Source organism: Rhopalosiphum maidis, chromosome 4 (genome assembly GCF_003676215.2).
Source record: "Rhopalosiphum maidis isolate BTI-1 chromosome 4, ASM367621v3, whole genome shotgun sequence".
Taxonomy (NCBI): Eukaryota; Metazoa; Arthropoda; class Insecta; order Hemiptera; family Aphididae; genus Rhopalosiphum; species Rhopalosiphum maidis.
In genome coordinates, this window is record NC_040880.1 from 12,432,118 (window position 1) to 12,448,448 (window position 16,331).

The 16,331-nt window shown below is 23.7% G+C and overlaps 1 protein-coding gene across 1 annotated transcript in view; it reads right to left on the minus strand.

Annotated features, from left to right (window-relative positions):
• Window positions 1-16,331, minus strand: part of LOC113561015 (collagen alpha-1(V) chain-like) — an 81,747-nt gene that overhangs the window by 25,466 nt on the left and 39,950 nt on the right. The window contains exons 22-46 of the mRNA XM_026967183.1: window positions 15,637-15,698; window positions 15,393-15,438; window positions 15,215-15,330; window positions 14,746-14,790; window positions 14,295-14,348; window positions 13,797-13,851; window positions 13,014-13,111; window positions 12,789-12,857; window positions 12,649-12,724; window positions 12,357-12,446; window positions 12,251-12,286; window positions 9,467-9,546; window positions 7,862-7,924; window positions 6,534-6,597; window positions 6,005-6,049; window positions 5,875-5,927; window positions 4,318-4,374; window positions 4,177-4,255; window positions 4,009-4,089; window positions 3,637-3,708; window positions 3,300-3,388; window positions 3,145-3,217; window positions 2,473-2,569; window positions 1,727-1,826; window positions 1,461-1,533 (exon numbers count right to left, since the gene is read on the minus strand). Of these exons, the coding sequence (XP_026822984.1) occupies window positions 1,461-1,533; window positions 1,727-1,826; window positions 2,473-2,569; window positions 3,145-3,217; window positions 3,300-3,388; window positions 3,637-3,708; window positions 4,009-4,089; window positions 4,177-4,255; window positions 4,318-4,374; window positions 5,875-5,927; window positions 6,005-6,049; window positions 6,534-6,597; window positions 7,862-7,924; window positions 9,467-9,546; window positions 12,251-12,286; window positions 12,357-12,446; window positions 12,649-12,724; window positions 12,789-12,857; window positions 13,014-13,111; window positions 13,797-13,851; window positions 14,295-14,348; window positions 14,746-14,790; window positions 15,215-15,330; window positions 15,393-15,438; window positions 15,637-15,698 (1,773 nt within the window). The remainder of the gene's footprint in view (window positions 1-1,460; window positions 1,534-1,726; window positions 1,827-2,472; window positions 2,570-3,144; window positions 3,218-3,299; window positions 3,389-3,636; window positions 3,709-4,008; window positions 4,090-4,176; window positions 4,256-4,317; window positions 4,375-5,874; window positions 5,928-6,004; window positions 6,050-6,533; window positions 6,598-7,861; window positions 7,925-9,466; window positions 9,547-12,250; window positions 12,287-12,356; window positions 12,447-12,648; window positions 12,725-12,788; window positions 12,858-13,013; window positions 13,112-13,796; window positions 13,852-14,294; window positions 14,349-14,745; window positions 14,791-15,214; window positions 15,331-15,392; window positions 15,439-15,636; window positions 15,699-16,331) is intronic.

The window sequence follows — 16,331 nt, forward strand, 5'->3', positions numbered from 1 at the left end:
TTTCATTTAGAACTTTTAGCTAGAATATTAATTTTTTGCTTTTTTTGTTGTGTTTTTAATTCCCCTTATAAGTTTATATTTTGAATTATTCAAGTATTTACAAATTTGCAAACAAAAACTTATAACATGCAATTTTATTGATATAGAAGGTACCCATATATTAAGATAAATAGATAACCTGGTAATATTTATGCCATATCATCGACAAAATATTCTATCTGATCATTGTTTACTTGCTAAAGTAAATAATTGGTTAGGAAGTGTTAAAGATTATCTATGTAAGTTAAACTACTCAAACAAAAAGTCGATGATAAAGTGTCAAATTGATTACAAAGTTTCAGGAAATGTATCAAGTGATTTAAAGTGGAGACATGGGCACCCTGGATACTACCGATATTACATCAGTATATATCACTTAACTTTTCAGCCGACCTTTTTACTAATAAAATAGGTCACATATTGAAAAAAATGGTTAATAAACATTTACTACTTAAATATATTAGCTTTTTATTCATAAACGTTGGTACTTAATAACGTAAATAAAAGTAAATTGTATCAATTTATTGCACTGATACAATATAATACTGCTTTAGTTTTCTAAAAATTTTTGATAAATTAAAAAAAAAAACCATTTTCTGAACCAAATCTATTTTGAATTGTTTTTTAAAAAGTGGTGATTTATCTATTATTTTAAAATTGAAAATACTAATATATTAACTAGCTTGTGATAACGTGACAAAAAATCATACAAGTATATAAAATAATTCGTTTATGTGTTATAAATATATTTTTGTTTATTTTTATAATAGAATAATTCGAACATTGAACTTAGGTTAAGCAAAAAAAAAAACTAACTCTGTAACATCATATTGTTCATACTTAAATTAGTAAAAATAAATATTTTAAATCATATTATTCATATTTAAATTAGTAAAAATAAATATTTTAAATAATATTGTTCATATTATAAAAAATAAACAGTTGAAGAACGGTAGCTTACATTTCGAGTAATTTAACAATAACATCTTTTGTCGCCTTTATCGATTAATAATTTATTACTATTGTTTAAATATATAGGTTTAAAACAATACAATCGTTATTTTCCTTTTAGGTTTATTTTAAGTGTCAAAAAAAAAAAACGATAACTTTTCACGATGGAGGAAGCTAGTTTGTCGGAATTCAAGTACAAAATGACATTTATCGTATTACCAGAGTCTAGTAATAAAATGAAAAAAAAAAACTTTTATCTTTTACAATTTAAAGTATTGATCAAAAAATATTAAACTTGGAGAGTATATTAGAATTATCTCATTAAACATATTTCAACATATAGTTTTCAAATTGTAATTGTATTCATAGTAAAAAACTAAAAGGTTTATGTGTGTAGTAAATATTTATTTCATATTTATTTGAGTAGTAAATTGAATTATACTTGTTTAAGTATATTGATTTGTACTTACCTATTAAACCTTGATCGCCTTTTTCTCCAGGTAATCCTGAACTTCCTTGAGGTCCTGATGGACCTTCGTTTCCCTTAAATTACATAATTCACATTAATAATACTTTAAATTAATAAACCTATATTTTTAACATAAATATTAATATAATAATTTAAAAACAATAACTAATAATAGGTAATAACAATTTTAAATGGATTTCATAAGGTACTCATTATTTAAAAAAAATTACTTTATGATTTGAATTAAGTTAAGTAAACATAGCTTACAGTTCGTCCTGGAGGACCCACGATACCTGGATTACCGGGTGGGCCAATTTCACCTGGAGGTCCTGGAGCACCTATTTTTCCATCATCACCGTCTCGACCCCTACGTAAAATGGTTATTAATTATACACCATATTTAAAACCAGTTATTATTTATCAAAAAGTATTAGTTATAACACAAATTCATTTCTTAATTCAGTTAAATATAAGTACTATTTTTTCCATCATGCATAAATTATATTATATTTTCAAGCCTTTTGACTGAAAAACATTAATGTTATCAAGATGATAAATTAAAAAAAAAAGTTGAAAATTGAAACTTCAAATGTCCATAGATTGGAATGAAAGAACTAAAATATTTTTAGAGTTTGGTCATTTTTTTTTAAATGTCAATCTTAATTTTTTATGAAAATTTAAGTCTACAATTATTCCTTTCAAAATAATAATAAAAAAAATTAAATAGATTTTGTCGAAAGCTGGTGTTGCGTAAATATTTCCATTTAATCATTGTTTTTTTTTTTTAATTTTCCCAATTTATATGTATTTATTTGATTGTTATGGTTTTTCTTCTACCTCCCTTAGTATAGGTTAAATTGTATAATATAAACCATCTCGAATTTCTAAGATTGAAGTACATTTTCTGTTTCAAAACGTAATGAAAAAATCAATACAACTTTTTTTGTTTTAAAACCTATTCATTCGTCATTTTTCACTCCACTCATAATCCAAAATAAACATGAATTTCTTACCTGTCGCCTTTTGGACCTTGAATACCGGGTTCACCTTGAGTTCCTGGAAATCCAGGAACACCTGCATTACCTTTTGGTCCTTCTGGTCCAATGTTACCTGATTAAAATATGATTTTAAATTAAATCAAAAAAATATGAAGTTTTATTAATTTTTTAAATTTATTTGTTTATTAAAAAAATGTCCAAAATAAGGAAAATATAAATCGTATTTGAATTAACATTACATACAAAATAAATACGTATATGTTCAATCTAGTATCAAATAAGTATACAAATAATGATTAATTTATGTATTTAAGTATTCTCAGTCAAGTTTAAATAATACAGCTATACTTAAGTTCGACATAAAACGTTTTTGACATTTTACAGAATAGTCTTAAATTATAATATAGTAAGTATAAGTAATATTATGTTGTTTTTTAGGAATAATACATCAAGTTATTTAAATTAGTATAAAGTACTATCTAGACCTAATACAATTGTATCTACTTTATTCCAAGATTTTAAACAAAAAGTTGTTATAATAGATTATAAAAAAATAATTATTTGATAAAAATGAATCTGAATCTTAGATGGTCATATTACATACAACATACAAGTTCAAAAATTAGTAGCGTGTTTATAATATGAATTATAATAACAACTGGAAGTCAAGAAAAAAAACCCACTAACCTCTTGGTCCTATTGGTCCTTGCGTTCCGATTTTTCCGTCATCTCCTTTTGCACCCATTGGACCGCGTTCGCCCTTAGTAAAATTAAATTTTGATGAGATTTTACATAATAAAGGAATTTAAAATTAATACTAAAAATAAACTAAGCTAACATACGTGTTTTCCATCAAGACCCTGTGGACCAGGTGGTCCAATTACACCTGGCTCACCTTTAGGTCCTGTCGGCCCGTCTGCACCCGCTGGACCTGTATAACAACAAGACACATATCAGTAAATCAAATAAATTATTAGAAATTTCTTTAGTTTTTAAATAACACGTTTATTTTATGACTTAAATCTCTGAAATACCAAAGTAAGTGTATTATTATTTTAGGTAAGTACAATTAAATGTAGTGCAATGTATTAATATTAAATTATGTTCTCAAAAATGTTTTTATTATTATAAAATAAAAATGTTAATAGTTATGATGATTATCATTTAATTTTTACTCACCATACTGTCCGTCAACACCTTTAAATCCTCTGGGGCCGATTTCACCAGCTGCTCCAGGTTGTCCGACGGGACCTATATCAATTGCCTTTCAATTAACATTAATTAATGAAATTAAAACACTTCCGCATATTTACACACGTGGTGATATCGAACGATATCACTGAAATTAGATTACACTAATTTAATATGCTATATATCATAGTATAGATCAAAGTGATATGATAGAACCTTTTTACAGACCATCGTGTACACAGAATATTGAGTAACTGATTTGTATTGATTTTGTTTATCATTACTGATTGGTTTGACAGTCAAAATTATTGTAGGTAATGAAATTAAATTTAAAACTTACTATATAGTGTATACAATTACCTTTGGCGCCAATGTCCCCAGGCTCGCCTTTTGGTCCAATTGGTCCTGGGATACCTTGTGTCCCTGGTAGTCCAGGTGGTCCTAAATACACAATAAAAAAAAATACATACACAGAGTACTAGAATAGTTATATTATATGCAATGTAAAATAACTTGTCAAGTTTTCACCTGCAATTCCAATAGACCCTTCTTCTCCTTTAGCTCCTTGTCTCCCAATTTCACCGATTGGACCTTTTTCTCCTGGCACCTACGGAATCATACAGTATTGAAAAATTAATATTTTATTTTTAAAACACTATTTATACATACCCCAACTGGTCCTGGTTCTCCTCTTAATCCTGGATTTCCTAATGCTCCGACCGGACCCTAGATATACATAAATTTAAAATTTCTTCTTAGACTGCTCTATGCAATGAGTTTAGACAATCACTGAATTAATATATAATAGCAATCAACATACTGAATTACGAATATTTTAACGAATAATTGAAGTAAGCTGTATTAGTATGTAAATTAAAAATACGATGGATAAAGATAATAGTATGAAATCATAACTATATTTGTTTCTTTTTTTTATTAGGAAGATTATAAGTAGACAATGAAGGTTTTATAGTGAGCTTTAACGCTAAAATATAAGAATTTAATATTATTCAAATATTTATGATTATCGATTATTATTATAATTACCATAATATGTGTCATGTGACAAATGCATAAGATAGATTATTAGAAATTGTCAGAAAGTGGATTTAGAAAATTGTTCTTTAAATTATATAGGACCAATAAAACCACGTTGAATGCTGATTGAATATTTACGATGTACACGTTTTTAATGATCTAAGCAGACTTAATAGTTATATAAGATGCTAGTGGTTACCATTATTTAGGCAACATATTTAACTTACTACGAGAAAACGAGGTTGATGATAATTCAATTTAAAAAATTATAATAATAAATAAAAATAATTTAATGTAGTAACCTATATTATATTATAATAAATAATAATAAATGTAAATTAAATTAAAAATAATTAAATATATATTTAATTAATATTTATGGCTTGTAGGTTATTTAAAACTACTATACATTATGGTAGCACTCATTTTTTATAGTGTGTATCAATAATATTCCTGAATATTCTGTCTTTTTTCTTAAAAATATCTATATTAACGTAATTATAATTAATTTAACATTTTTATTATGTATTGTATTAAATTGTAAATGCCAATGATAATAGAAAAGAAGCTTTTGAATTTGCTTTCAGACTAAACGTAAAAGTACTACATTATAAAAATGAATATTTTTTATAGATAACAATATCTAGTTTTAACAATAATTAAATATTTTTATTAATTTAAGTTTTATTTTTGAAATATTTTAAAGTCAAGTAGTTTCTATTTAGATTTTTAAGTCTTTTTTTAAACAAAATGTACCTACTTCTTATTTCTATCATGTTAATAATTTTAGTTAGTTTCATTTTTAGAAAAAAAAAATATATAAATATAATTAATAATTATTATATATTATATTAATTAATTTTTTATAAGAAATAAATTATACCATTTTAAATTAATAAAATAAAATGTGTTCAAAATACAACTGTAATAATATATGTATATTTATCTGTTGTTCTTTTTTTCAACAACTTGTGAATGTTAGGTTCAACACTAACAGAATTATTGATGTATTAAGTTATTTTAATGATTAAAATTGTAATCAAACAAAAATAGTTTATATTTTGGTATATATTCCTTTATATTGTGATCAATAATGTGTATAACGTATATTTTCTTGTAATCTATCCACTTCCACTTATGCAGTAATGCTGTTAATTTAGTGAGGTAGGTTAAAAATATTCTACTTACCGTTTCCCCTTTTGAACCTTTGAATCCCTTTTCTCCGGGAACGCCGATTTCACCTATTATGGAATAATGGATGGTCCTGATAACAATTGACAAAGCTGATAATATAATTAAACGTTAGACCCAATATCACCTTTATCTCCGTCTTCTCCTGGTGGTCCAACGGGCCCTGGTGGTCCTATAAAACACAATAAACATATTATTATATTATATAAGACTTGAACCAAACCGTAGAAGATATTAACTAATAATGTTGTTTTTGTTAGTAGAGTATTTAAAAGCTTAAATAATAACAACAGTGACAGTCACATGAATTTATACTGAGTTAATAAAAATACGAGTAATTCAGTAAAACATTAAGAATTAAGGAAATAAATTAATATTATTAAGACATTGTTGAGCTTTAATTCTTATATGACACGCACTTATAATATGATAATATATTATGAAAATACAGTTAGTATAAAAAAAAATAACAATAAAAAGTAAAATATCTATATCTTGAGCTCATAAAATCAATACAAAAACACATAATATTTAATGAAAAAAACACCAACAATAAATATTTTTATTAGGTATTATCTTATAATAACAATTATCTTTATTTATAAAACAATAGTTATAATACAGTAATACACAGTCTTAAAACTAAACATACTAACCTGGAACGCCTCGTGCTCCCACCATTCCATCGTTTCCCATTGGACCAGAAAGTCCGATTTCACCCTAAATTGAACAAATACAAGTATACAATACTTTATATTATAATAATATTAATTCATTTTTTAAAAAAATAAACTAATAATCAATAAAACTAAAGCGTACTTAAAACAAAGTATAATAAATACCACCAGGCATGTTATAAGTAATTGTTTGTATAAAAATAGTATTCAATCTTGTACAATTAGGATTTATTTATTGTGGTATAACGAGAAAGATATACCACCATCAATGTTTTATTTTGTGTTATTCATTTTATAAATTTTAAACATTCTTTGAACTAAATTGGCCATATTTACATCTGATACACGATATATTATTTATTAACATCGTTCCATTACAATAATATTAAAAAATAATTAAAATAAAATACTATTTCTCTATTACGAAATATATACAATCTTTAAACAACCAAACAAAACAATAAATTAATTATAATCCATCTTATAAGATAGAACAAAACCCAAATACGAACATCTCAAATAAAATAAAAATATTTAATCAGGTTAAAATTATGTATACCAAATTAACACATTGATTTTTGGTGGAAAAATATGATTTTCTTGAGTTTCCTGATTATAATTTGTGTGGTACCACTTTAAAAATTAAACATGTGTTAAATGAATATTACAAAATTGAAAAATACAAGAAAGAACATTAAATAAGTAATATTATTGTAGAAAGTTTAAGTTCAAAACTAAAGAACGAAAATAATCATTCAGTTATTCAAGTAAATACATAAATAAGATAGGTTATAAATATAAATAAATTATTAACTTTTAATTTAATTAACATCATTATTTCATCACTAACATTATCATACCAAACAAAAATTTATCTTATTGTAAATATGTCATTACACTTAACATAGATTATATTATTTAATTTTACATTACTTTTACTGAATACTATTTTACTTATACTATTTTTTTTTTTACTGTTATATGTAACATGTAGTTATCAAAGCTGAATTTATTCATGATCAATAAAAATAAAAAATAAAATAAAAGTTATATTAATAAAATGTTATAGCAAAATTAATATGTCTACTTTTTTTTTTTTGACGACCTATTATTTTAAATTGAAACAATAATAAGCATCCACTAAACTAGTTTAAAATTATTATTGTTGTCATTCATTAAATGTACATGGACTATAAATGTGAAAATATAAAGAAAATAAATATTTTTTTGTGTTTAAACTTTTTAGTGTAGGGTATTAAAGAGTAATAATTTAGATGTTTTAATTTCATGTTTTGTTACAACTATACCTTATCTCCTTTCAAACCCACTGCACCTGGTGTACCTGTAGGTCCTTTGCGTCCTTCTGCACCCTAAATAAGATAAAATAAATATAAGATGAAATAAATCGAGTAAATATTAATTGTTATATTAAATACCTAGTGTGACAAATATTATGTAAATAGTAATATTATTTTCAATGAAAGTATTCAATTTTTATTTTATTTACTAATATAACTCAAATTTTAAGAAAATTGGAACTTATATCGTTTTACAGTGTTTTCAAAACGATTTGACATTTTATATTGATAAAAACAGCTGATAAAGTTTTCTAAGATTTTTATTTTGAGTTGAAAGTAAATTAAATGTTTATATTGCTTATACTTTAAGTATATTTTAGAGGTGTTGTTCATAGTTTTTAATAATAATGCATACTTACAAAATCATCTATAGTCTATTTTTTGTAGACAAAACTAAATTTATTATTAAAAACAAATTACCCAATATAGTCTATATTATTCTATTCTTATAACAAAATATGTAATTGAACAAAACAACGTCAGTTTTTTTTTTTTATATAAAAATTTATGGTTTTATCATGAATATTACGATAAAAAAATCTTCTCTGTTGTTTTTGATTATAAATTTTAATAATTTTTATTATATCATCATTACTTTATTTGTATATCAATAATAATACATAGGCTAAGTTAGAAGTTAGAACAAAAATACTAAATAATGTATTCCAATCTTTAAAATTTACGTACTATTTAAAAAATACCTTGCTTTGTCTTTCAGTTTTAAGTATATTATTTAATATTTATAAATAGAATAGAAAAATTTATAACACTAATCTATATACAATTATATATATAAGATTGATTTAAATAGTTAACAAATAAATATATATAAAAAAAATAGAATTGTAAAATTATCTTAATTTTAAAATAAGAAATATTATACTATTGATATTATTTAATATGTTTATATAGCATAAAAATGAAAATAAAAATGAGTTAGTAAAACTAAAAAACGATTGAATTTAATAGTCTTTCCAAACATTTAGGTAAAATCACCAATAAAAAAGAAATAAAAATGATAAAGTAATATTTTAACAAGGATTTATGTTTGTATTTTTACGCGTTATGTATTCTCGTCGTCTGTTAATACATGATGTGGAAATATTTTATTTCAATATATGAACAAATAAGTGAAAAGAAAAAATAACGAAAGAAATAGTGATTTGTAGAATTCAGTAATTGGATCAAAACAGTTATAAATATTTTAAGTATGCATTTATATTGGTACAATAAAAAAATTTATTGATTCACACGTCATATTTATATTTCAGATTTGAATATTAAATATATATATATATATATATATACTATATTACTTTAATACTTTAATATTTATATTACGGTCTACCGTAAAAGTTAATTTGAATTGTGTTTACATTTTTAAAATAAATTAGACAATAAAATATATTTTATAAATGAGTTAAAACTATTTTAAAGCCTTTCTTTTAAAAATAATTAAATTAAATTAAAAAAATTATCTTTATATTTTGTTTGTTATTTAATATATTATGTATATAGTTTATTTTTATTGTAAATATAGGTATATTACTTTACCTGTGGCCCTTCTTTGCCAGATTCACCTTGTTGTCCTTTATCTCCAGTTGAGCCAACAGGGCCTGGAGGTCCTGTGTCACCTTAAAAATGTTTTAAATAATATAATTGATATTAAAAAAAATATATATATTATTCACAAAACCAAATTCTCAATAAAAAAAATTCAATAATCATATTATCTTGTTTAGGAGTAACGATGTTATAAGTTTATAACCTACATGATTATTTTTTGTAAAAACTTTTGAGGATGCCACACTTGCATATCCATCTTAAAAACACACAACATATTAAGTTTGCGCTCATCAGTACCTATTTCGTGTTGTTAGATTTAAAATTAGATTAAATTGACTTATTATAAAACTTAAAGGTAAATACATCATCCGTGTTAGTTATATGTTTTTTAAAACATTTTTACGGGTTATAATTTTTCTTTTAATAATTAACAGTGATGGGTTGAAGTGTTCGAATCTCGAACCAAACCAAACCGAACACTAATTGATGTTCAGTTTGGTTCAAACTCATTAAAATAATTCGAACCTAACTATCAAGTATATTTTACTGCTCAAAAATCGAACTTTAAATTATTTGTTGAGCCAGACTTACTGGCCACGATAGGCCAAAGATCAAATATTTGTACAATTCTTCAAAATTTATATAAAAAAAATAAAAATTGATAATGATTATTTAGAAATAATTAGACTATTGGCGATAAAAAGTTATAAGCTGTAACGGGCACGTTATATATCATTTATAATAATAATGCTATTATTATTATAATAATATTATTTATAATACGAAAACTTAAAATACAATAGTAATTAATAATTATGGTTGATTTAACTTGTAGGTACAATGTACATAATAAAAAGTATTGAGTTCAAGTTCAAGTTTGACTTAAAATGATTCTAGGTTTGATTCGAAAAAAATAATTTAAAGTTCAGTTCTATTTAAAACATCAATACGACTCGTCACTAGTAACTAAGTAACTTTAAATAATATTTAAACTAAAATATACATTCACTAATTTCAATTTTGTGTTATTATTTGTTAAGATTATTGTGAATCGATAAATTATAAAATTTAAAGATAAGAATACTTTTAAGAGTATAACTTGTTAAAGTTTAAAGAAACTTATAACTATGTAAGATAATACAATTGTATAATGCACACACCAATCATAAATTGCTTTAAGTTATAAATATCAATAAGAACATACCATAATATTTTTACCTTTAAATTTCATTATAAGCTCTTTCGCTAAAATATTAAAGTTAATAACACAGAATTTATTCTGTTGATTGCAAATTTGCTATTTTGTGTGTTTTAAATTTTTTAATTGTATAGGTATTTTTTTATTTTTATAATTCCATCTGGTATCAATATACCGTATCCATTTATATTATTGTTTAGGGTTTTATCGATTCCGCCGTTTTTATATTAATGACTCCGGATTTTGGAATACGTTGATTTTGTCACCTATCTATTTTGTCGGGTACTTTTATTTTTAATTCCTCCAGCTTATAATACAATATAATACGTACACAAAATAATATCACTCTAATACTTTTTTATTTTAATTCGTCCACAAAAATAAAACTCAAATATATGTGTATGATAAAAAAAACAATAAAATAAAGTATGTAAGATTTGTAACAAATTATTGCCATATAAAAATAAAAATTAAATTATTAAATTTTACAAATATTAGAATTAAATTGCAATTTTTCTAAATAGCAATTTGATGTCAGTTTAAATTGAGTCGATTTCTACATTTTTTTTTCTTTAAATATCTTTAAAAATTGTTGTTTATATATGTATATTTTTTAAATTCATTTATTTTTTTTATCTACTTTATTTAGTGTTTAGTCTTTTTATTATAATACACGAATCTGTTTATATTTTAAAACTCAATGTACATGAAAACCAAAATAATGTTTAAAAAAAATATTATATTATGATGTGTTTCAGTGAATTGTGTGTCAAAACAAGAACATAATGGAACATTTTTACTTCTATTTCCTATAATATCAATGTACATAATATACGCCTTATTATTATTTTTTTTTTTTTTAATAAAACATAATTTATTTATATAGATTACGATATGAATCAATGCGATACAATACGTTATGTCCACTGAAATATATACATATATTTTTTAGTTAAAATGTCAAACAACGCTATTTAATATTTTGTTATGAATTTATTACAAATATCAATTTAAGTGTTTAATAATACAAAAATATATGACCCGGTGGAATCAATATTTATCAAATTTTCGTAGAGTAGTGGATAAGTTAAATCGATAAGTTTCTGATAGATAATATGCACAAAGATCATTACAGCAGAATCAATATATGCGTACCTAGTAATTCATTGGGGTTTTTTTAACGTTATGCGGAAGTCTGATGTAGTCGTTAATATATGGCACGTAGTTGTAATGCCAATTTTACGTATCTTAATAACTCGGGTCAAACACTATGAAGAGTTATTATAAATATTTTTTTTTCTTAAAAAACGTTAACTATAGAGAAAATGACACTAATTTTGATATATTATTAGTTTAATTAGAATTACGTATTATATTATGATACACCTAGCTTAGCATATAATTGGAAATAATAATAAGACCTAGCTAACATTAAAACGCTTAAATAGTATTTAACACAATTACACAATTACGCTGTTAATTTAATTATATTAATACTTTTGAAAGTCATAAGTGATTTTTATTATTATATGCAATATTTAACTATAACTAATTAAAAAGAAGAAAATACAAACCTTTTAGCCCAGCTGCTCCAGGTACTCCAGGAAATCCTGTAGAAATGCCATTTGTTGTTTTTATAAAATTTAAATTAATCAACAATTATATTTAATGTAAATTTACCTCTATCACCAGGAAATCCTTGCAATCCTGGTGAACCAGGTTCACCTGATTTTCCAGGCAAACCAACTGGGCCTGGAAGTCCTTCTTTTCCTATAAAATAAAATAAAATATGAAAAATGCAATATTAATATCATACTGTGTTATCTATTTATGAAAAAAGGTATAATTTATAGTTTTACAATATCTATATTTTTTCAATCTTGAAAAAAAATGTTCATAATATACATTAAGTAGGTCTATATTGATAATATACAGACTTTACAAAATAAAATAATAAGTTCGTTATTTTTACCTGCGTCGCCCGGTCTTCCTGCTTCTCCTGGTAAACCCGGTTGACCTGATGGCCCTGGTTCTCCAATAGAGCCTATCTATTATGAAAAACTCAAATTAAATTTTAAACAAGACAATTATTTGAATATAATGTATACTAACTTCGCCTGATTGACCTGGTGGCCCGACGACTCCGGGTATTCCAGTAACACCTATGGGTCCCGTGTCACCCTAAAATATAAATATTTTACAAACTAAAAGTTATATTTTATTATTTCATTACTTATTATGAACTTAAATATTTATTTATGTAACATTATTTCATATAGTATGTTTATGAATCTTCAATTGGTATAATAAATGCTAGTTTATTTATCAGATACTAACTGGTGGACCTCTTTCTCCTGGAAATCCAGGTAAACCATCTTTTCCACTAATTCCTGGGGCGCCTGTAGGGCCGACAAATCCTCTTAATCCATCCGCACCTGTCCTATGCAATTTAAATTATTATAATTTGAAATATATATGTAGCATAATTTATTTATCTTTAATTGTTTAAAATAAAAAAAAAGAGCCGATGAAAAGAATATTTATTGATCAATATTATTGCATCATTGAAATGGAGTGAACCACCATTATGATATTATTAAATTTTAATTAAAATACTCATAAATATACATCAACACGACAAGACGCATGTGTCAGTTTATACTATGATCACGTATATTATCACGGAGTCCTACGACATTTAACTGTTTTCGATTAATTTATAAAATGTATAATTATAATCCTTCAACGTTCAACAAATACGCGTGCTAAAGTAGTTTCGTTTCATTATTATATCTGCGTGTACTGTAGGTCATAGATAAAGTGAACTATAACATTTTATTTACATTTTATTTTAGTATACGTTAAATTGTCTTCAGTATGGATTAAGTATTTCAACAGCGAAATCCTTTTGTATTCCTTTGTGTAATATTATACAATTTTATGAATAGGTACATAAATATAATAATAACGTAATATTATGTTGAAATATTATTAATTCAATTATATATTTCTTATGTTGTTAAGAGAAAATAATTATCCATTTTATATAAATGAAACTAGCTTATAATCTGTAGAATATGTTACCTACTTCATAAATAAAATAAATACATTATTACAAACCCGGTATTCCACGTTCTCCAGGTGCCCCAGTAGGCCCAGGTTGTCCAGTATCACCCTGTAATTAGTTATGAAATAATAAAAAATATATAATATATTAATATAATATAAAATAAATCTGTGTTGATATTAGTAATAAACAAAATCTATCATTTAATTAAATTATCTATAATCAATGGATTAATTAATGCAATGTTAACAACAACAAATAATTTTTTACGCATAAAATTAACACTCATAATAAATATACTTATAATTTGAAGTGTGTTAACTAAAATATAACTAGAATTATTTTGTGCAATTTTAAGTTTTATTATCGTATAATTCGATTTAGTAATGATAATAATAAGTTTGGAATTTATTTAATTTATACTTTGAAAAAAAATAATAATAACTACAGAAATTAAAACCATAGTTTATCTATAGACAAACATGTTAGAACTTTATAAATTGTTATTAATTATTCAAGTTAATAACAAATTCAATGTCTTTATTGCGTACCTTTGGTCCCGGAATTCCTTCAGATCCTTCACGTCCTCTAGCACCTCTGAATCCCTAAAAATGTATTTAAAAATAAATTCTATTATTATTTTGATCTGCGTAATTTTTAAATGCATTCAACTAGGAAATTTGCTTTTAATAATAATTATAAAATTATTTTATCTAAACTTTCGATCGTTTTTTCATCTTAAATTAAATTATTTCTTGAATGACCTAGATTAATTTATATTAAGTTAATTTACTTTGATACAGTTATTAACACTTTTAAGTGAATATCGATTAAAAATGAAAGATACATTAAATATATAAATTAAAATATTTGATCTAATATCAGGTAACATTTAATAATGTTAATAATCATAATAATGATTTTTGTAAATATGTTATTATAATTGTTTTTAACTAATATATGGGTATATTAAGAAAAATACTATTTAAATGTAATATTTACTCTAGGTCCAGTTTCTCCTCTTTCTCCTGGTAATCCAGTGTTTCCCTGAAAAAAGTAAAAATTCCTGTAGAACTTAAAGTTTTAAATATTGCATATGAATCATTCAATTATTCAGATGATAAGCGAAGTATTTTCTATTTTTTTTTTTTTTTTTAATAGTCTATCATTAATAACTTTATAATTTTATTAATAATAAAAGCTTTTAATTATTTTCCTAACTACTTATTCTATTTGATTTTCCTACGTTATACACTTGTATATTATCTTCGATAATATGTTGATATTAAATCTTATATATATTTGTATGTTTTATTATCCAATTTATATAGTATCGAATTATATGAAAAATATATCTAAAAATATATAACACTAAATTATCATTAATACTATGTTGTACCTTAATGAAACTTCACTATAGTCATCCTATTTTCAGATATTTTTAAGTATATTGTGAAAAAAAAATACTTACTCGTTCTCCCTTTTCACCAGAAATTCCATCTTTACCATATGCTCCTTTGTCACCTTTTTCACCCGGAGCACCGGGATATCCTGGAAGCCCGGCGGGTCCTGGTTTACCTTTCTCACCTATTTAAAAGATTATTAAAACACCTGAAGTTAAAATACGCACGTAAAAGGAAATATTTTACCTGATAATCCAATTGCACCACTTTCACCATGAGGTCCTTCAGATCCCTAGTATAAATAAATAAATAAATAAATAAATAAAAATCAGCTTATGATTTGTCATATGATAATTAAATTTTTTTATATGTTAGTCACTAGTAAGATAAAGTATACGTAATTTTACTTTTACCGCAATAGAGTTTATTTTTACCATAAAGTAAGATATTGTTAAGTATTTTTGAAATAAAAATTGTCATAGATATTTACTTTTGGCCCTTCTGGACCTTCAATTCCAACTAAACCTGGTGATCCAGCCAATCCTGGCTCTCCTGTAATAACAAGTAAACATCTTATTTATTTATGAATCAGAAATTCATTTACTGAGGAAAAACCGAAAATAATAATGCCGGAAGTATAGTATTTTCTTATACTATTACACCAATAAAAAAAAATCATTGTAATCTTAGTTGTTTATATTTACCAAATTAAATTATATAGAATATTAAATAATATATTATTCTCTTGTGACCTTTGAATGTTTGTAAAAAATATTTTGTTGTTGTCACAGAATATTTGATTGTTAGTTTTTACTTAATTTAACATCATAAAATAAAATAAATAAATACATGAACATGACATAAGTAGTATACAATAAATAACTAAATTGTAAGCAGGTAACTTGTTATTTTAATTTTATGAAAATTCAATTTATAGAGAAACTAAGTTAATTAGTTAGTAAGTTTATAAAAATTAAAGTGAAAATAGTTAAAAATTATACGTTTTATAAATGTAATAGCATTGTATATAAGTATTAATTTAGTAGCTATATTAGCTGTGTTATATTTATACATTAACATAACTTAATTTATTTTTGGTTGTGAATATTTTTGTATAGAAAAGTTCAAGAATATAAAGATACTATTTAAAACAAACAAGCAACTATAATTAAATTATAAGCATCC